Genomic DNA, 21,972 nt, shown 5'->3' on the forward strand with positions numbered 1-21,972 from the left:
AAAGTTCTCTCTCCTCTGTAGAGTACTCATCTATCCACACTGTATTCTGAAGACTGCATTATGAAGACAAGCAATCTCAAGAGGAGATCAATTATGAAGATACATACTTGATGCCCTGTCCAGCCCAAAAGAACTGGGACTAGGTTTTTAACCACAAAAATATGCACTCACATATGTTCTTGCTTTCAAGCCCCAAAGTTGTGGTCCTACAATGCTTTAAATAATAGTCATATAGTTTGGAATGTTAAATCAGGATTCTCAATATATACTAAAGTAAAGCCCTGTCTCTCTCATGGGCTATTTGTGACCTTACCCAGTCTCGCACACTAAAACAGAGGTGTCAATCATGCAGCCCAAAACACTCCAGAGTACAGCCGAACCAGATAACTAGGAAATATGTAACAAAATAAGTACAGAATAAAACACAGAGAATGCTAATATGTGATTTTCTAGGTCAATACATGCCCACAGGGATCTTTATGGATGGTTTTATGGCCTCCATTTCTGTTTGAGTTTGACACCACTAAACTAAAGGATGCCTGTGGAAAACATTAGATTTGGTCTGTCAAAGATTACATATGTAATGATCATAATTGGCCATTAGGTGGCACTTTAAAGTTCCCAGAGTGCTTGATTTATTGTCCCAGTTGATCCTCCCGACATTGTGAGGCGTGGACTCCAGGTATCATTAGCCTCATTTTAGAGGAAACTGAGGCACATAGAGGTTGAATTATTTGCCCGTTGTCATATAGTAAGAAGTGAAATGTGAACCCGGATATACTTGACTTTAAGGCTAACCCTCTATCCACTATGTGCCTCCGGACTCTAACCCTAACCCTAATCCTAAATCTATAGGAGAGCCAGCATAGTCTAGTGACTAGACCATGCTGGCTCTCCTGTAGATTGCACTACAGAAATAGACATACTCTGGCACTATGACAGTCATGGTGTTTTTTCTCCTCCTCCTCTTCTTCTTGTTCCTCCTCCTTCTCTTGTTTTTCTTTTTCTTCTTCATCTTCTTCTTTGCTTTATTAACTTCTTTTTCTATTTTCCCTTCTTCCTCATTTAAGTTTAAGGATGGTTGCCTACCATATTTATTGCTTAGCCCTTCCTATTGATAGAGTTGGGTAAAAAGGTTGCTGACACCCTACAATGAAACATCAATTTTTCAGCATTGCCCAATCAATGGGCACAAGCAAACAGAGACAGAATAAATCACAGAACCTCAGAGCTGGAAGGGACTTCAGAGGTCATCGAGTCCAACCTGAACCTAAACGAGAGTCCCTCCCACACTCTACTAGACAAGTGGTCATCTGGCTTCTGCTTAAAGAGGGAACCAACTTTTCCTACCAAAGGCAATCCATCCCTCCTTGGAGCAGCTCTAATTGTTAGGAAGTTTTTTCCAGACATCAAACTTACATTGCCTCTTTGTAATCTCCATCCCTTACTCCTAGGTTCTGCCCTATGGGGTTAAACAGGAAAACGCTAATCTCTCTTCCATATGACAGCTCTATGACTATTAAACATAGATATCGATGTCCCCTCAGGTCCTCTCCCTCCCCCACCCCCTTACTCCCCGCCCTGAACCTTTTCTTCTCCAGAACAAACATCCCCAATTCTTTTCATTGATCCTTACACGGCATGGGCTCAAGGCCTTTCACCATGAGGGTTGCCTTTCACTGAAAAAAACAGCCCTCATTTCAAAGAAGGAAACTGAGAACAATGGAGGGAAAGCAACTTTCCCAAGGACATGCAGCAAGGAAGTAGTAAAATCAAAACTGGAACCCAATTAGGATTAGAGTTCGGTTGCTAGGAGTGAGTGAGTGAGTGAGAGGTTCACTTCAGAGTGAGAAGGCTACCCTACTCAACCTCCTCATTCTACATATAAGGAACAGAGGTCCATAAAGGTCACAAAGCCAGGAGCCATCAAAGGTGGGATTTGAACCCAGATCCTCTGATTCCAGAGATGGTATTTGTGTTTGTTTTGTTTTGTTTTTGCTGTACCAGATCTTCTCATTCCGAAGCCAGGAATCTTTTCATAATACCATAATGCCATTATCTCCTTAAATGCTTCAGCCGACACTGCCTCTTATACCCCAGAGGCAGAGACTCCACAATTCACAATAAATTTTTCAGAGTGCCCGTGTCTCTTCTAGAATCTCTGATTACAGTACTGCACCACCATGGATGTACATGGGTCATTTAGAAGTCCCCAAGTTCTATGCTCCCCTTTACTCTCTTGTCCTTTCACAGAACAAGAGCAGTGCAGAGGTCATGTGGCTAGCTGTCGTTCCCCTATCTGTCCAAGTGGTGGCCAGGGACAACAAAGCAGGCTCATTGGGATTTTGGTATTGCTCTTAGACCTGTCTTGTACTATTAGCAATTTTCATTGTTTTCCTGTTGCAATCTCCCTAAATAGACTGTAAGCAGCTTAAGGGCAAGGACCAGGTCTTTTCCTTCATTGACCATCTCTTCCATTGTACCCAGCACAATGCTAAAGACATATCCAGTGCCTACTAAAAATGCTGATTAGCATTCATTTGGAAGAATATACAAGCCATCCCAATTCCAGACCAGGCATTTTCACTGACTATCCCCCATGCCTGAAAAACTCTCCCTCCTCACCTCTGCCTCCTGGCTTCCCCACCTTCAAGCCCCAGATAAAAATACCCTCTTCTACAGGAATCATTTCCCGATTTCTCAGTTCGAGTGCCTCTATTGATGACTTCAAATTTATCCTGGATATAGCTTGTTTGTACATAGTGGCTTGTGTGATATCTCCATTAGACTATGAGTTCCTTGAGAGCAGCATTATCTTTTGCCTGTCTTTGTATCCTTAGCACTTAGCACAGTGCCTGGGACATAATAGGCATTTAATAAACACATATTGACTGAATACACTTGGGAGAAGGAAGACAGGAGCACCAAGGATAAAATCCTATCAAGATTTCAGCCCCGAAGCTGCATGTATAAATATTTGGCTTTCCCTCTGGCCTCAGTGTTGAGAAAGCATCTCAGAGCAAAGGCACAAGAACATGTTTGCTTTCCATGAAAAGGGCTTCTGACTTTCCTTTACCTTTTCTTCCAAAGTCACTTGGATCCTGGGGCAGAGAAATCCCAAATATCGGCATAAGAATTTTCAACACGAATAGTGAGGATGTGGTGGTTCTCAAAACCAGCCACATGGTTTCTGAAGACGCAGAGCAAACATAGTTACATCATCTATTTCATGGTTGGCAAATTGAAGGAAACCAAAGAAGCTATATTACCCTCAGGGTTATCAGGTTCATTTCCTCATTTCCCCTTGTATATGAGGCTTTTCATGATTTCCTGTGGTTTCCCAGAAGGGCAAGTCAATTTTGGCAGGTTAGTGTGTTCTTCAAGTTGTAGCGGTCTCTGGGGAGATACTTAACTTGTCCGGGTGGGTCTTTGAAGTTACAAGAGAAGCATACTGAGTTAGAGAAATCACTATAAGAATATGCCTATGAGAATAATTAACCCAAAGACAGTTTCTGAGGACATTGTCTTCTCTCTCCCCTCCATGAAAAGGCATGTCCGGGAGAGCTGGGAAGAAGAAAAAAAAAAGATGCCAGTACAGAGAAATTGCACAGGCACAGAACTGAAAAGGATTGCATTAGCAGGATAGTAGAAGGAGTACTGTAACTGATCAACATCCATCAGGAAGTGACCTATTTTCTGGAACTTTTGTAAACATTTTTAAATAAACTTTTTTCTATCTTAGTTTTTACTCCTATGTCCTACATGGATTCTCAGGTCTAGGGGCAGCTAGGTGACCTGCTGGGTAGAATCAGGAGGACCTGAGTTCAACGCCAGCCTCAGACACTTACTAGCTGTGTGCCTGTGGGCAAATCACTTGATCCTGATTGCCTCCAAAAAACCCAAAAATCAAGACTAGTAAGCTCCTGAGTATTTCTGAATGGTTAAAGCTTTGCTAGCCACAGAAGAAGTCATCACCACCAAATAAATACTATCTAGCGAGTACAATGTTAAGTGAAGGAAGGCAAGATATTTTCTTCAGTAAAAGAAAACCCAATTGTACGAAAGCTCCAGTCGGTGCTGTTACTATGTGATATGAATGACAAGCATGCATATCAAGACTGTAACGGTATGATGGATTGAATGGCAGTCTGACAACACTAGCACTTTTTCCGGCTGCTGCTTATGTGATGTATACACAAATACACACACACTCACCTATACACTGTTATGTAAAACATTCATTATATGTGGTAATGAGCTTACATATGGTAATGTTCTTTCTCCTACTATCTTTTACATATTCCCACAGAAGAAAAGGGCAGGTGGTAAGTACATAAAAAGAAAGAGAAAAAAAGAAAAGCAGGTGCACAAAGGATTTTTATTTCAACATAAAGTCAAAGAACAAGAAACCATTTATAACTTTGTTTCACAAGTTTTCTCTCCAAATCTAATGTCAACTAAAGCTATCACTAATTCTTTGGAGCCAGCTTTTTAACACTTGGTGAAATGCAATGAAGAAATTACTAACTACACTTAGAGACACACATACGCATGTCAGACAGGTCATACATACTAAAAAAAAAATTGGGGTATTGAAATTAATTAGCCATTTTTATCTTAGAAAAGGAATAATGGAGAAAACCTCAAATTGTTTCTAATGCTCATGGCTGAAAATTCAGAAAAAAAGGAAATATTTGAAAGCACAATACAATATAAAATTATTTTAGACCCCCCCCCAAACAGCACTCCGTTATAAAATAAACACAATCATATCACCTCCAACATTTTCCTTACTCAATATATCCTTACAATAACTATTATATCTACTAGTTAGAAAATATGATATGGAAGCTATAGACATCCTAAATGCCTAGAGAGTACCACTTAAACATCTTAAATTGTGGACAATAAAGAAAATTGAGCAGGCTGACCGCTAGCCTTACATAAATGACCATTCTTCTAGAAATGACACCCCTCCCGCTTAAATGCACAGGTGAAAATTTAGGGAAAGATTTTTTTTCTCCCACTGCTTTTGATACTGAAAATTAATGTCTGCAGCTCAGTGCTCTGAGATTACTCGTGCAAAAGCCTGGCTTAATGATATATGGCTTGTGGCAAGCAAACCTATATACAGGTTGTTTACCTGTTGCCAAAAGATCTCGAAGTCTTTGTAATGTTTTGCCCACACTGGGTAGCTGATTTAATTTTTCCACTTTTCACATTTTTAGTGTATTGTAGAGATAGCCATAATAAGCATTATCACTTTTACTTCTTGGAAAGATAAAGGATTAATGTTAAGATGGTACCCTCTAAGTCAACAGTAGAGAAGCCTTTGGCTCCCCCTGTGTTTTAAATATCTACATTGGTTGAAATTTTCATTTTAACCTCACAAAGAAGTTAAGTTGCCAACTCCCCAGTCTATTTTCTTAAACCTATGAAGAATATACACTTACAATTAAATGAGAAAAATTCCATCTTTCTTGAATACAAAATATTTTACTGGAACATGAAAATTATGTAACTATGTTTTAGAACTATGCGTCTGCTATCTCTGTTCAATTTCTAGATAGAATATTTTTTTTGCTTGGTTCTTTAATTTTACTAAAGCCTCCTTAGGAATGTTGGTATCTGGTTCACCTTTCGTTTTAAAGAAAAAGGATGAATTAAGCTTTGTCTGAAAGTATTTTATCTCATCTGGTTTTCTCAGCTGATTATAAGCACACTTCTCTTCCATCATCACTAAGAATAAAAGTTGCTAGCCCTGAACCTATTGTCTGATCTTCCGTAGGACATACAGTCTCAGAATGATTTTGGGGAATTGCGTGTACTCCATCACCAGCAGCCAAAACGGTACAGGAAACATTCTCAGCACTGTTAACCCAAGACCTGCTTCTTCCAGGCAAAGTCAAGTCCAGGGGCTTTTCACACAAATCTACTTCTCTTCTGAAGAGTAAAGAGGTAGCTAATACTGAGGAACCAAAGAAATCTTCTGTCTGACTGGCCTTCTCTTTTGTACCTGAGTATTTTCTGATTTTCTCAAAGCATTTTAAATTATCCTGAGAAAGCTTGTTATTCTCTAGAAATGTTGCTCCATTCAAAAGAGTTTCTCCATTTGAAGACAACTGTAGCAAATTATTTAGAGAATGAGTGGGTTTATCATTTAGTTCCCTACTTCCATTCTTGGCCCGTTTAGGAGCAGGTGAGGACAAAGAACTGCTGGGGCTATCGGAAACATGCCTTGATAATAAAGACCTCTGAGTTAAAAAAATATCTTGGCTATGATCAAAACTGCTGCATATTTCTTCAGTACTTGACTTCACCATTGCAGAATCCCTATTCTCTGTCAGGCTTCCTGTATAGAATTCCTCCTCTGAATTGTAAGTTTTAAGTTCCTGAGCTATAGGACTAGATGACAAAAGAGGCTGGAGACTATTTTGGCACCTGTTTGTTTCAGGGGTTTTAACTCCTGTTGCCTGCCTGACAGAGATTCCCTTATGTGGTTTCCTACGCTTCTTGAAACCAGTTAGGATGCCATCTTCAAAATAGCATAACGCAGAATTAATAACTTTACATTTACACAAGTCTTTACCATCATCATTGTCTCTAGAAATGCTGGCTACCTGTTCATCATCGCTCTCATTTAAGTAAGGATGCTGTGACGGGAAGGCATGTAAGTGCTGACAGAGTGCTTTAGCCTTGTTTTTATTCCTCTTTGGTAGTCTGGGGCATTTACAAACTCTTTTGAAATTTCTGTCTGGCAGCTGGTCTTGACTATTGCTTTTCCAAAGTGCTTTTTTCTCCTTTGCTTTCTTTTCCATAACAGACAAAGACAGAGATGAAAGAGAAAAAGCTTGGTTCTGACAACCATCATTTTTGGTTGGTTTGATATACTCCAGACCACTTTTTATATCATTGCCAAGATTTTTGCTTTTAGAATTTTTATTTTTCTTAAAAGCTGAAGCACTGGAAATGTCTGAAGCATTCTTTGACAGACTATAGTTCTCTAAACCTATTGTGTCTTCTCTGTCTTTACACAGTTGTATATTCTGACTGTTCATGGGAGTCTTCCATTCTTTCTTGTGTTTTCTAGCTTTTTCTTTTATTTGATAATAAACGGTACTGAAATTTTCCTTGTTGTCATCAGAGTTTTCGAAGTGGCCAAGAAGTTTTGCTTCTTCATCTGATTCTGAAGGAATGCACTTGAAATAATATTAAAAGAGAGAGAGAGGTTAAGTTTAATTCACTTATTGGTTAAGTGTGCACTAACTGTCACACATGCATGCATAATCTAGGTGCTAGGTGCTATGGTCGCTGACCTCAAGGAGCTCAATATCTTATTGAGAAGACCAGAGTCAGCCGATCAATCAGCAAGCATTTATTAAGTAACTAATATATGCCAGGCTCCATACTAAACCAGATAAGGCAGATAACAAAGCCAGTAAAGAAAGATTTCAAGATATAAACAAGAACATGGTACTAATGCGCAAACCAAAAGCCTATGTGAATATTAACATTGCTGTTCAAAAAGTAAATTTGTAACATTAAACTGGTACATTATGAAGAGCAAAATAAAGAAAATGAATTCTATGATGGCAGTAGAATATGTACTTTGGTACATGTGGCAACAGTGTAAAGTGGTTGCTCTTCTACAAGGAAGACACTCCTTCCCCATGTAGATTAGTGGGAAGTTGGGTACTAGTGTAGGCTAGGCAAAAGTTACCTGCCCAATTTCTTTTCCTCTCCTCCACCTGCTGTCACTCCCCAAACAAGGGCATGCCTGGAAAGAGCTCTCAAACACATTAGGACAAAGAAATCACAATGGTGCAGAAATGAGCAGATCCAAGGGAAAAGTAACAGAAGTCACACAGCTGAGAAAGACTAGCATTCATCTTCTTTCACTAAAGCAATATCCCAAAAGGAATAAGCAATGGGTGTAGCCAGATGCTAGTCAGATGACCTAACTACTTACATCAATTCAGGTAGGCAGTCATCACTAAGCGACAATCATGGGCATATTTTAATTTAAAAAAACTCACTGAAAAACTAAGACCTATTTGCAGTCAGCCTCTTGGAATTAGTTTAGAATTTGCCCATTCAAGTCTAGGTACCAAGAGCAATGTCTCATCTCTTTTCCCAGTGATTCTACTTTTCCCTGTGTATTGGTGGGTACTGAAAGGAAAGTAGGAAGCTCAGTCCAATTGGAGAGATTAGAAGGGGAAGTCACTACTAATATAAAATGGCCCCAGAATAGGCTAGTTTCTATCTTATCGGAAAGTGCAATTTAGAGATAGCGTACCTAACTCTATTCCATCATTATCACTTTTGAGGAAGTAAATGTCCTTATACATAGTCACCAGGCAAACAGAATGTTGTAAAGTCCAATTTTTAAACACACACTGAAAAAGAATTTCCAATACAGGAATTAATCATTAATCAGATTTCTTAGTCACTTGAATAGATAAAAGTTTCAAAGGCAGATGAAACTTCATTTCTAAAAGCAGCAACATTATTTAGCTCAGAATAATACTGCAAGCTACCAATAGTTAAAATTGATTGCTTTCATAGTCTTATTATCCATGCCCAAATTAGTGTACTACCAACAAAATTACTGTTCTCTTCCTAACACATCAGCGGTTGATTCACCAAACTTGTTTTCTGAAGAGCCCCCGCCGTATTAGAGGTAGCACCGATCCTTCATATTTGTATAGTGATTTATGGTTTTTGAGGTGCTTTCACATACAACGCTGACAAAGACAGTAATTGTGAAAATATGTTAAGTAGTGAGCTGGATGCAGTTGGAATGTAATTTCAGCGAAGTCTGACTGGTACTTGAAAAATGGTTCCTTCCAGTCACATTATGTAAGGCAAAGCTGGGTGATGGAAAAACACCAGACGGTGAGATTGGTTAAAGACCCACTTGTCAAAATGTTTCAATTAAAACTGAACAAAACTGATCAAGCAACAACTGAAAGACAGGATAAGCGGAGAAGCACATCAGTCATTTGAAGTAAACTTCTAGCACCTAAACATGTACTAAACATGCACTAAGCTTGCGGACAATACATGCCCAAATGTCTAATAATAATACCGATAACAGTAACTAGCATTTACATAGTACTTTAAGGTGTGCCTAAAGAGGCCTTTATAAATATTATTTCATCCTCATAACCCTGTAAGGTAATATATATTTATAAATATATGTAATATATTTATAAATTTTTATAAAATAAATATTATTACCCCTATTATTATAGGGGTACTAGTGTAGGCGAGGCAAAAGTTACCTGCCCAATTTCTTTTCCTCTCCTCCACCCCCTGTCACTCCCCAAACAAGGGCATGCCTGGAAAGAGCTCTCAAACACATTAGGACAAAGAAATCATAATGGTGCAGAAGTGAACAGATCCAAGGGAAAAGTAACAGAAGCCTTTTATAATTACCATTTCATCCTTATAACCCTGTAAGGTAATGTATATTTATAAAATATATATATAATATATTTATAAAATTTTATAAAATAAATATTTTTACCCCTATTATTATCATCCCCATTCTACAAAAGGCAAAAGTTAAATGATTTGCCCATGGTCGAATAACTAGTAAGTGTCTGAGGATGACTCTTAGCTCAGGTCTTCCTGACTCCTCGTCCAGGTCCATCCACTATACAAGTCATAAGAATTTAAATCTAGACAAGGTCACTGAGTCCAATCCCCTTTTTAGGACACCAAGGACCTAGGTTGAAGTGGTTTGCCCAGGGTCACACAGCTAGTAAATTGCAGAGTGGGGATTAGAACCCATGTTCTCTGACTCCAATAGATTTCATAGATTTGAGTAATGAATGCAAACTATCTGAAACCTCATTTTAAATTTGGCACTTTGCTTTCTCAAGGTTATAAATGTGCATTTATCATAATCTCTGTTCTATTACTGTTATTTTGTATATTCTGGTCCACATTGTTACCTCACTCTAGGTGAGTATGTGAAAAGGCCTTCTTAGCCTAAAAGGGCCAGGGTTTCTCTTCCTTTGCATCCTGGGCCATCTCTAGTCATCCTGATGAACATCTGGTCACTGGATCCAGATGGCTCTGGAGGAGAAAGTGAGGCTATTGACCTTGCACAGCCCTCCCTCGCTCAAATCAAAGTCAACTGCAAGTCGTGTCATCATTTCCCTGATGCCACGGTCCTCTTCAAAAACGAAGGGCAAACACAACCTGTTATCAGTGACTGACTTGGACAGGAGAACCTGAACTTCCTCAGGAATGGGACTATGTTTCCCCTACTCACATAAAATCATAAACAAATAACCCAGCTACCGGAGCACCAGACGATGGTGGCTGAGTGTAGACAGGATTCAAGTCAAGTCAACTAACATGATCAGAGAGTTGAGTGTTTTAATTTTTTTTTAAAAAACTTAAAATAAATTTAATCTGACGTGCTTAATACCATGCGATAATTAGTGCTGTTATATGCAAATAATATGAAATACAACAAAAATCATTGTGGTCAGTATGACTTAAATGCAGGCAAATTAAAGTTTTACAGTTTTTCCTATTCTTACCATGCTGATGCTACAGCATTGACAATTCCCTTAGCCATGGATTCTAAGGAGTTGCCTGAGGACTCAGAGTGGTTAGGTAACTTGCCTAGAGTCACCAAGTAGTAAATGGCAGAGACAGGGCTTACACCAAAGTCTCCCTGAATCTAAGTGCAGCACTCTGTACAACACACACACACACACACACACACACACACACACACACACACACACACCTCCTCCATTTGAGTCTTCATCAACCATGTTTCCTTGAACTCAGGTCCCCAGGTCTAAGGCTAATGCCAGCTGTACTCATCTTCTCCTGTCCCTCTACTTACATAAAAGCAATGATCCCAGCTGCTTCCGTGGCCCTACTTGCCCCCAATCCTCAGACTCTGGAGGGCTAGAGGCAGCCAAAACTCAGGGCCGGCATAGCCTAGTCCAGTCCCTTGAAGGGAATCCAGTGGAGCTCTTACAGAAAAATTTATCAAAATGCATTTTTGAATATCTACTGTGGATGGTTCCAAATAACAAATTTTCAGATTAAGTGTATTCTAAATCCAACAATACTCTGAACCATCAAACTCAAATGAGACCAGTTCCCTATGGGCCCCATACTAACTTAGAAATCCACAAATTAATGTGACCTATGTTATATTGTATTTTTGTTTATTTTGTCTAACATTTCCCAATTACATTTTAATCCGATTCTGGCCACACTATGGAGTTTTGGAGTTCTGTAGGCAAAGGGCAATGTGAATTTGACATTTTTGCTCTAAACAAGCTAATGGATCAATGAGTTTTTAGTCTGCAATGTGCTTGTTAGGTGCTGGGGATACGGAAACTGAAAATGGAACAGTCCCTGCCTTCAAGAAACCCCCCCCATATGGAAAATAACAATGTTCAACTCCCTCATTTCAAATGTGGGCAAACCAAGGCTTAGAACAGGAAAGCCATTAGCCCAGCGTTTGCAAAGGTGATTAGTGGCTGAGCTAGAATTAGGACCCAGGTCCCCTGACACCAGGTCCAGGCCTCTTTCCACTGTACCAGCTTTTCTCAGACTCTTCCCTGCAAACACTGGATCTGTTTCTATTAGGAAAAAGATGTTATGTAATTGAACAAGATAGATACAAAATGGAAGCTAGAAGGATCAGAAAAAGCTTCATGTCTAAAGGGACAAGAGATAAGTTTTATATGAAATAGCCTATGTTCAATGAGGCTAGATGGGAACAGTATTGGATGGGATTGTTCAGCTTGGAAGATTCTTTACAAAAACTTTCATTTTCCTCTTTAGTTATGTTAAGGCAGAATTTTGAAGGGGTTTTTCTGTTCACCCCATTTTTGCTTTAAAATTTTGAAAACTTTGATTTTTTTAAATGCTATTTTTGTTTGTAAACACTGTGATTGTACCAAAAATCATGTTTTTTAATTTTGCTAATACACACTGTGCATCAGGATTGTTTTTAGAACCAGAAGAGACTCTAAAGATCACTTGTCGACCCCCCACATTTTACAAATGAGGAAATTGAGGCAGAAAGGTTGAATGGCTTTGTTCATTATGGCTCCCCCCTGATTTTTAGCTTCTTTTTATGTATTGATTTACCCCATTATAAGCTCGAGGGCAGGGACTGCCTTTTTTGATTCTATTTGTATCTCTAATGCTTGTGGCCTTGACTTGAAAAGTCACAGATTTTCATTTAGATTTGACTCTAAGTAGCTGGATTCAAACCCAGGGCATCTGATTCCACATCTCGTGCCTTTTCTACTATCTCATCTGTCCTATATTACCCTATCTATTTTAACTCTCTACTCTGAAACCAGGATTGACACAAATCCCAGAGATAGCTCTCATCACTTTGATGGCATCTTTTCAGTCAGAATTTTGACCAAGCTCTCCTGGGCCTTAGCATTGGCTAAACACACACATAATCAATGACTAACATAGGCAGAAGATAGTGAGGTTTCTTGCAGGTAATTGTCTGCCGTTACATCTTTTTTCCTAACAGAAATAGGTCCAGGGATTCCAGGGAAGAATCTGATGAAACCTAGTACAGTGGAAAGAGGCTGGGACCTGGCATCAGGAGACCTGGGTCCCAGTTCTACCTCAGCCACTAATCACCTCTGCAAATGCCGGGCTAATGGCTTTCCTGTTCTAAGCCTTGGTTTGCCCACATTTAAAATGAGGGGGTTGAGCTAGTGATCAGTAAGATCTCTTTTTTCAATAGTTCTATGGGAGTATAGATTGCCCACACTAGCTGGCTGAGCAACTTTAGGCAAAACAACCTCTCAGGGACTCAGTTCCCTCCTCTGTCTAATGACTAAGTCAGACCAGATGTTCTCTAAGACCCCTTCCCGCCCTAACATGTGTTGAGTCTGATCTCTATTCCCAGTACCTAGCATTCCTGGGACAGGGGAAACTAAAGTGTTGTAGTTTTGTTTCTCTAGCTGTTTTCTGTAGGGGGGCTGGGGAAATCTGGGGCAAGTTTAGAGGGGGCAGACCTGTATTCAGGCCTGGCAGACTTCCAGCCCTACAGCTGCAGTTGAAGAAGCCAGGGGAGCCAGTACATGTGATCCTTTGCCCACAGCTCGACTCAGGAACAGGCCTCCAGCAGCTGCAACAGACCCTCATCCTCCTCAAGAGAACAGAGGAAAAGCCTTTATTGGTCTTCTCACTTCTAAGTAAAGTAACTAAAAGAGGTTAACCTTCTGGTCTGACCTTATAAGTAGGTATGCTGCGGTTTCAGGGAAAACACTCCATTCCCTCATCTTACCTCACCCCACTTGAGTCTTTATAATGGCCATTCTGCATTCCAGAGGGGGCTGAATTGTATGATCTCAGCCTCTTAGTTTCGCTGGCTTCCTAAAAGGCTCAGCTCAGAGTCCACCTTTTGTAGGAGACCTTTCCCAGTACTCCTAGACGCTAACATCACCTCCCTTTTATTCAATCTTCTATTTTCTCTGTATCCAGCATATATCTATGTCTATCTATCCTATTTAATCTATCTGCCTATCTATTTCTCTTTACACATATGCATATATAACTATGTATACACTTACATATGTGTATGTGTCTAGTTATTTGCATGTTGTCTTACCCATTACTGTTTTAACCTCCTTGAACAGGGGCTGTGTTTTTCGTCTTTCTTTGTATCCCCACTGCTTGGCACAGAGTTTTTGGTTATTTGTCAGTAGTTTCAGTCATGTCTGACTCTTCAGGACCCCATTTGGGGTTTTCTTGACCAAGACACTAGAGTAGTTTGCCACTTCCTTCTCCAGCATATTTTACAGTTGAGGACATGGAGGCAAACAGGGTTAAGTGACTTGCCCAAGGTCACGCAGCTAGGAAGTATCTGAGACCAGATTTAAACACCGAAAGATGAATCATCTCCCTCACTTTAGGCTGTTTGGCATATAGTAAAAGTGATAAATAAATGCTTATTGATTACAATAGACTACTCCCTTCTGTCCTAAGAAATAACAACAAAAAAAACTCTGTCCCCATTTCAATCTAAAATCTCTAAGGAGAAAAAACGCTTTTCATTTCAAAAATAGGGAGAAAGTTTTAAAATGCAATGAAAGGAGGCCTGTATTCAGGTCTGGATTTGAACCTTTGCTGCTAGCTGAGTGACCCTGAGTCATTCACTTCACAGAATCTCAGAACCTTAAGAGTTTGAAGGAAAGGCATCAGATCCAATCTGTCTCCAGGCCGCAGTTTCCACATTTGTAAAATGAAAGGGTTGGATTGAATGATCTTCCAAGTTTCCTATTAACTGTTATTGCTTTGATCCTATGAGATGTTTGTGGAATTGACCAAGCATTGACACTGAGGAAGAACAGGGTTGGATACTACTCTGGGAAAGGAAAACCAGGCATGTCTTCTGCTAAAATGGGGTGAGCTCTGAACCCGTGCTTAAGCTACCTTCTCATTGGCATCTACTCTCTTCTACCCAGTGTACATCATGTCTAGGAAGATAGAGAAGGGGGAAAATGCCTGCTTAGCACTGGTCATTACATATTTGTTGAATCCAACATAATCTTAATAGCACAAAGAAGAAATTACCAGCAATTTCATCTACAAGATGCAAGATTTTGAACATTAATCTATTTTTTACCTGGGCATCCATGCAAAACATCATTATACATCTTCTGACTCCTACTAAAATAGAGTTAACATTAAATATTTTCTACTAAAGGAGACAAGTATAGTGGACAGTGGGTCTGGCTGGAAGTCAGGAAGACTTACATTAAAATCCTGTCTCTAATACTTAATGGGTATGTGGGGCACTAGGACACTTACTGTTCTAATGCCCCAGGCAACTCTGTAACACAAAGTGATCAACTACATAGCAGGTGGGATCTTTCACACCCAACTCAGGACTACCATTTACCAATGAAGGTCAAAAATGGTGGGGGGCGGGGGAGGGGGGGCTGGTCACCTCCTACTTATAAGGTCATCAAAATGGTTTGGGGATGAAATTATGCATTTTCCTTCTTGACTTGACCATAGAATCGTAGAATGTTCAAGTTGTTTATAGAGCATCACCTACTGTCCAGACTCTAAACCAAAGAAATTTCACAAATGAGAAAACTGATTTCCAGAAAAGAAAAAACAGGTTCATGGGATGATAGATCTAAAGCTAAAGGGGACCTCAGAGGCCATCAGGGGTGGGGAACCTTCCACCTCAAGGCCACAAGTGGCCTTCCAGGTCCTTTTGACTGAGTCCAAGTTTTACAGAACAAATCCTTTATTAAGGGGATTTGTTCTGTGAAGTTTGGATTCAGAGGGCCCCACGTGACCACCTAGAGGGCCACATGGGGCCTTGAGGCCGAAGGTTCCCCTCCCTGAGAGCTAGTCCAATTCCCCTCACTTTATAGATGAGGAAACGGAGGCCCATGGAGGTTATGGGATTTACCCCATACAAGTAGGAACCTAACGTCACACAGTGAGTTTAGTGACAGACATCGAGTCAGAACTCATGCTAAAGCAAACATGGAAAGACAGTCCAGAATTCCCTTCCCCCACTTTCTTAATCTACCGTGTATTAAAGATAGCTGCGTCCTCACCTGGTCTCCCCAGCTAGACGAAGAGCTCAGTGGGGACAGGAAATGCGGTGCTCTTCTAATCCCTCACAGTTCCTACAGTGTCCCACATGATGAGTGAGGGAGGGAGTAAAGGAATGGATATTTAAAAGCCCATTCTATGGAATCTGGCTAATCCTAATTCCCTTTCTTTTAGCTTTCTCTCAGACTTAAATCATAGTGGATGTAGATGTCCCTTTCCCTTTCTCCAAAAGAAAGCCCAAATCTTCTCTCCTTCCAATAGTGCCCACGGGTTTTTCACAGTGGGCGGTTTCTCACCTTCTCTCCAGCCCCATCCTCATCTGGCCCGGGGGAGGAGAGGCACGGGCAGCATTTCAGCTTCTTCTTCGGTTTTCGATTCCTCTGAGCCATTACAGGGAAAGGGGAGTGGGCGTAGAGCTGGGCTTCCCTGACAAGAGAACAAGACCCATGGACTACTTAGCAGCCGCCTCAGGGGGTACCCCTCGCCCCCAGCCCAGCTCGTTCCCTGCCTCCTACTGGCCCGACCCCACATTCACCCCACCGTCTGTCCTTGTGACCCGGGCCCCCTCTGTCGGGTTGTGTGACCGGTGTGACCCGGAGACCCACCGTCGGGCGGTGTGACTCAGGGGCCCCCACCGTAGGTCTTGTGACCCGGGGCCCCCACCGTCGGACGGTGTGACCCAGGGCTCCCACCGCCGGACGGGGTGACCCAAGGCTCCTTGCCTTTCCCGCCCCCGCCGGCTCCAAGCCCCGCATTTCACCTTTGGGGGCGCTGAGGGGGTGTCAGTGGAGCTGCCTTGCGGCCTCTCCCGGACCTGTGTCTGGGCTGCGGAGCCCCAGCAGGAGCCCAAAGGGGAGGTGCCCCTGGCTCGGGCCGAGCAGCCCTCCGGCGAGGCTCCGGGGCGGCCCGAGGCGCCCTCCCTGAGCTGCCGCAGCTAGGCTCCTTCACCCTTCGGGGACAGGCCGGGGGGACAAAGAGGGAACTGGACGAGCTGGCGCGCGGGCGAGCAGGGAGCCCCACGGAGGCAGCGGGGCGCGCGGCCAGGCGACTTTTGAAAGGCGCAGGGGCCGCGGCTGGGGGGGTGCGTGGACACCGGGGCACTTGCCCCGCTCGCCCTGGCCCACGAGCTCCCACCTACCCCCTGGCCCTGGCGTTCCACTGCCTGGCCACTAGCGGCGCTTAGAAAGCCAAACCAAACCCAATCCGCTGCAAACCGCGACTTGTGCTGTCTGCTTTACGGGGGAAGCGGGGTGGGGGTGCACTACTCGACCCCCATGGGGGCAACGCCAAGAGCTCCACCAAACGGAGCTGGGAAACCACCAAATGAGACACCAGCAAAACATAGCCCCTTTACACAGTGTATTTATCTCCCGTTTACAGATGAGGCAGCTGAACCTCAGAGAGGCTAAGTCACCAGCCCAGAATCACACACCCACCAAGTGTCAGTGGTCAAGGCAGCTCACACAGGGTACCCACTAGCTAGGATTACTTCCTAGAATCGCAAGATTGAAGGCACATTAGAGACCGGAAGTAGTCCAACTTGCTCCACGAAGGGATCCCTTCAACCACAGACATCCCCCCGACAAGTAAGAATATCCAAGTTAAAACAACGGAAACTGAAACAAACCGAGACAAAGTGATTTGCCCAGAGTCACAGAGCTAGTAAGTGTCTGAGGCTGGATTTGAACTCAGGTCTTCCTGACTCCCGGCCAGGGCTCCATCCACTGGGCCATCATAAAGAAAAATCTTGTCTTTAGGGGATATACTTTTGAAGGTGTGTTCATGTCAGCACTTAGCACATTCCACATCCTTAGGGACAAGTATAGAAAAGAAAAAAATTAAGACTAATTTACTATCCTTTAAACTTAAGAATCCTACACTTCACTAACCTGGCTGGTGTCTGAACAGTGGAAGAAAAAAAAAAGATTGATTTAGACCACAGCAATATAAATTAAAATAAAGCTGAACTCTCAGTAATTGAAAATCCAGTAATGGTTTCCTATGTGGTCACTATTTCAGATGTTTTTGCTTAACTTTTTTGTTACAGGGAAAGCGTCAATTTCAGGGCAGATGGTGAAGAGGAGGAAGAAGGGAAAGGAAATACCTTCAGAAATAAATGTGATATAAAAACAAAAAGCATCAATGCAACTTTTTTTTCTAAGGTTGAAGTATATGTGACCTCTAATATGAGGGCTAAGTAAGTGCCCAAGATTCCCCCTATGCAGCTTGTTATGGCAGGTTAGACCCACTGAGGCTAGAAAATCAAAGGTGCAGGTTTATACCTTGGAGCTTAGGATCTCACCAGATTTCAGGACTGATATGTTTGGGAGTCAGAGAATAAGGGGGCTGGGAAATAATAATGACACCTTAGATTGGTGTGATGCCTTCCTTCTTGAGAACTCAACCCATTTTCACAGATTTTATCTAGTTGTATCCTCACAAACTCCCTCTGAAAAAGAAATATTATAATTATCCTGCATTTGTGTAGGCAAGTAGACATGAAGGTTAGGTAGCTTTCCCACAGTTGGTACCAGTGTCCGTGCCAGGAACAGAATTCAAATTTGATGCCCAGTGTTCTTTGCACTATACCACAAACAGAGGCTATTAGGCAGGATGACCAAATTTACACGTACTTCCGTTGCCAGTTTTGCCACTTGGTGCTGCCATCAGAAGCACAGAAGAAAAATATAATTCAAATTGATCAATCGCTAAACATTTATTAAGTACCTACTCTGTGTCAGGCACTGTACTAAGTGCTAGGGATATAGATACAGAAAGAGAATTTCTGGCCTAAAGGAGCTTACAATCTAAAAGAAGAACACAACACACAAAAGGGAGCTGAAATGTTGATGGGGTGGGGAGGGAGGAAAAGACGCATGGTAAAGGAGAAAGGGCATGGTGAAGAAATCAGTCAGAGGAATCCCAAGGTGGTGCAGCCATGTGAGGAATGAGGAGGAACATATCAGAGGACCAAAATGTGACAACCCGTCTGGGATACCTCCATCAGGTGTGATTTATGGGTTGGATGGGGGTGAAGGAGGGGAGAGAATACCTCCAAATGCTAAAATATCCTATGTGTATGCATTCCTAAACTATAACTCCTGGTGTGTCTCCCAATAGCAGTCAGCTAGTAGGTACAATTAGCTCAAAGCAATGGGACTCACTAAAATGGCATAATTAGAGCAGTAGCGACGAAACATTTTACCCTTAAGCCTATTCTTCCACATATGTGCATGGTGCTCATGGGAAAGAGTAGGCACAAAGAGAGCAATAGTAGTGAGGCGTACATAAGGAAGCACAGGCATACACATGGGCAGCTAGGTGGTGCCATAGTGCACAGCCTGGAGTCAGGAAGACTCATCTCCCTGAGTTCAAATCTGGACTCAGACACTTACTAGCTGTGTGACCCTGGGCAAGTCACTTAACCCTGTTTACCTCAGTTTTCTCATCTGTAAAATGAGTTGGAGAAGGAAACGGCAAACCACTCCAGTATCTCTGCCAAGAAAACCCCAAATGGGGTCACAAAGAGTTGGACACGACTGAAAAATGACCGAACATACAAATAGGGAACATGGGTGACTGAAGCATTTCCCACCTCTGGTGTGGCCACAATGTCCTTTCTCTCCCAGTGGAGTCCTCACACTGCTCGCTATTGGTGTGGCATCTCTGCTGCACAAGTTGCTTCCACAAAGCTCCCAGAATCTGTCCCTTCCCACAGCTCAACTCTCAGCTGCTAGATCTGGTTCTCATCGTAGTTTCTCTTCTCTGCTGCTGAGAATCATGCTCCTTAATGCTGCTGCCTGCCTCAACTGCCTGTCACTCCATGTCTAAGTCTGCCTGGAGAATGTGCGTCTCTGCTCCCAGCTGGATGTCTCAACTGTGCCTTGAATTCTCTCCAAATGAAATGACTCTTGGACTGACCCCATTTCCATTTGACTGCTTCACATTTACTAGCTTTTACCGATGAGAATGGCTCGCATTTATATAGTGCTTTAAGTTTTGCGGAGTACTTTACAAATACTCTCTCATTTGACCCTCACAACAACCCTGGAAATTAGGTGCTACTATGATCCTCATTTTACAGACGAGCAAACAGTGACTTGCCCAGAGTCATTCAACTAGTTGTGTGTCATTCATTTTTTCAAATTTTGATTGATTTATTTACCCCCAGTTACATGTAAAAATAATTTTAACCATTCATTTATAAAACTTTGAGTTTCAAATTCTCTTCCTCCTTCCCTCTCTTCATACCCCCCACCTCCATTGAGAAGGCAAGCAGTTCAATATAGGTTATACATGTGTATTTATGCAAAACATATCCATAATAGTCATGTTGTGAAAGAAAAGACAAAAAAAACTCAAGAAAGATAGAGTTTAAAAATTGCATGCTTCAATTTGTATTCAGACACCATCAGTTCTTTCTCTGGGGATGGATAGCATTTTTCATCATAAATCCTTCAGAGCTGTCTTGGATTGTTGTGTTGCTGAGAACAGCTAAGTCATTCACAGCTGATCCTCTCACTTTGTATACAGTGCATTTCACTTTGCATCAGTCCAGGCAAGTCTTTCCAGGTTTATCTGAGAGCATCCTACTCAGCATTTCTTATAGTACAGTAGCATTGCATCATAATCACATACCACAACTTCTTCAGCCATTCCCCAGTTGATGGGCATTCCCTCAGTTTCTAATTCTTTGCCCACAGAAATGAGCTGCTATAAATATTTTTGTACATATCGGTCCTTTTCCTTTTTTGTTTTTCATCTCTTTTGTGATACAGACCTAGCAGTAGTATTGATAAGTCAAAGGGTATCCAAGTTTTATAGCCCTTTGGGTATAGTTCCAAATTGCTCTACAGAATGATTGAATCAGTTCACAACTCTACCAAGAGTGCATTAATGTCGCATTTTTCCCACATCCCTTCCAACGTCTGTCATTTACCTTTTCTGTCCTATTAACCAGTCTAATTCGTATGAGGTGTAATACCTCAGAATTGTTTTAATTTGCATTTCCCCAATCAGTAGTGAGTTAAAGTATTTTTTCATATGACTATAGATAGCTTTGATTACTTCCTCTGAAAACTGATCCTAGCTTTTGATCATTTGTCCTTCATTTTTGAAGTGGACCAATGACATCACAGGGTGATGTCTTGACTCCTGGGTGAATTAGGCTTAAGTGAGATAGAGCTGCATAAAGTCATCAGCCTCACTCTCTCTCTGAGAGTCATCAAAGTCCAGTGGCAAGACAAAAGTCACGATGATTGGAGATGACCCGGGACTTTTGTCATCTTTGATGCCCGATCAAGCTCTGACAACTCCACTGCACCTGTTTCAGCTGCCTTCATGGCCATTGCAACAAACAGTTCTCATCCACCCTTTGGGGGTTGGAGGGGTGGGAGTCTTCACATGCTTGGGGAATACATCCCCCTGATTTACCTACAGGTCTGAGGCCTGTTGGTTACCCTCAACTTGATTTAGCCCATCTACTAAGATGGTTTTACTGGGATGTGGCCACTGCACATGCTGTAGAGCTGCACATGCTTGGAGCCACAGGTGAGGGTTAGATGCCAGGTAAACACCAAAGAAGGATGAGCAGCCCTGAAAAGGGCTAGACAAGCCCTCACACCAGAGATGCTAGTCCTCCTTGAACACACCATATCCCCCATATCTTCTAGCTAGGAAGTGTCCAAGGTAGGATTTGAACTCAGGTCTTCCTGACTTCAAGTCCAGCACTTTATCCATTGTGCCATTTAACTTCCTATTATTTCAAAAACACTTTTCTCAATACCTCTGGGACATACTCTCCCCTATGTCACTTGGGTGGGAGGAAGAGAATAGGCTCAAAACCTAGCTCAGGTCCTATATAACACTAGTCCCACCAAGTTCATGTCCAGATACAGCATGACTGTTAGGTGGGTCCTTCCACTGGGCTGGAATCACAAAAGTCACTCCCTAAGATCATTCTTTGTTCCCTGAGACATTGCTGCTATGGTTATTCAGTTGTGTTCAATTCTTCGTGACCCCCATTATGGAGTTTTCTTGGCAAAGATACTGGAATGGTTAGCCATTTCCTTCTCCAGTGAATTAAGGCATATAGAGGTTAAGTGACTTGCCCAGGGTCACACAGCTGGTAAGTGTATGAGGCCAGATTTGAACTCAGGTCTTCCTGACTCCAGCCCCAGTGCACTCTATCCACTGAACCACCTTGCTGCTATACTGGCTGCAAAACTTGACCCATATTCTTACTCCTGGATTCCTGCGGTTCAAAATCCCAACCTTTGAAACCTCAAGAGCTGAAGAATCCACCCTCTTCAACTAGGCTGGAAAAAGAACAAACAAATAAGCTAAGGACCAAGACCCATTTCTCAGAAAGCATATAAC

At 42.0% G+C, this 21,972-nt stretch overlaps 1 protein-coding gene across 1 annotated transcript; it reads right to left on the bottom strand.

The window, feature by feature from the left end:
• Positions 1–4,360: 4,360 nt before the first annotated feature.
• On the bottom strand, positions 4,361–18,261 carry LOC118854923. Its single transcript, XM_036765105.1, has 4 exons — positions 18,228–18,261; positions 16,355–16,667; positions 15,891–16,020; positions 4,361–7,199 (listed from the first exon to the last, which is right to left on the bottom strand). Exons 1-4 carry the CDS (start codon positions 18,259–18,261, stop codon positions 5,712–5,714), a joined length of 1,965 nt encoding a protein of 654 aa, XP_036621000.1. The 3' UTR covers positions 4,361–5,711.
• Positions 18,262–21,972: the final 3,711 nt, after the last annotated feature.

The sequence above is a fragment of the Trichosurus vulpecula genome, chromosome 6 (assembly GCF_011100635.1).
Source record: "Trichosurus vulpecula isolate mTriVul1 chromosome 6, mTriVul1.pri, whole genome shotgun sequence".
Lineage (NCBI taxonomy): Eukaryota > Metazoa > Chordata > Mammalia > Diprotodontia > Phalangeridae > Trichosurus > Trichosurus vulpecula.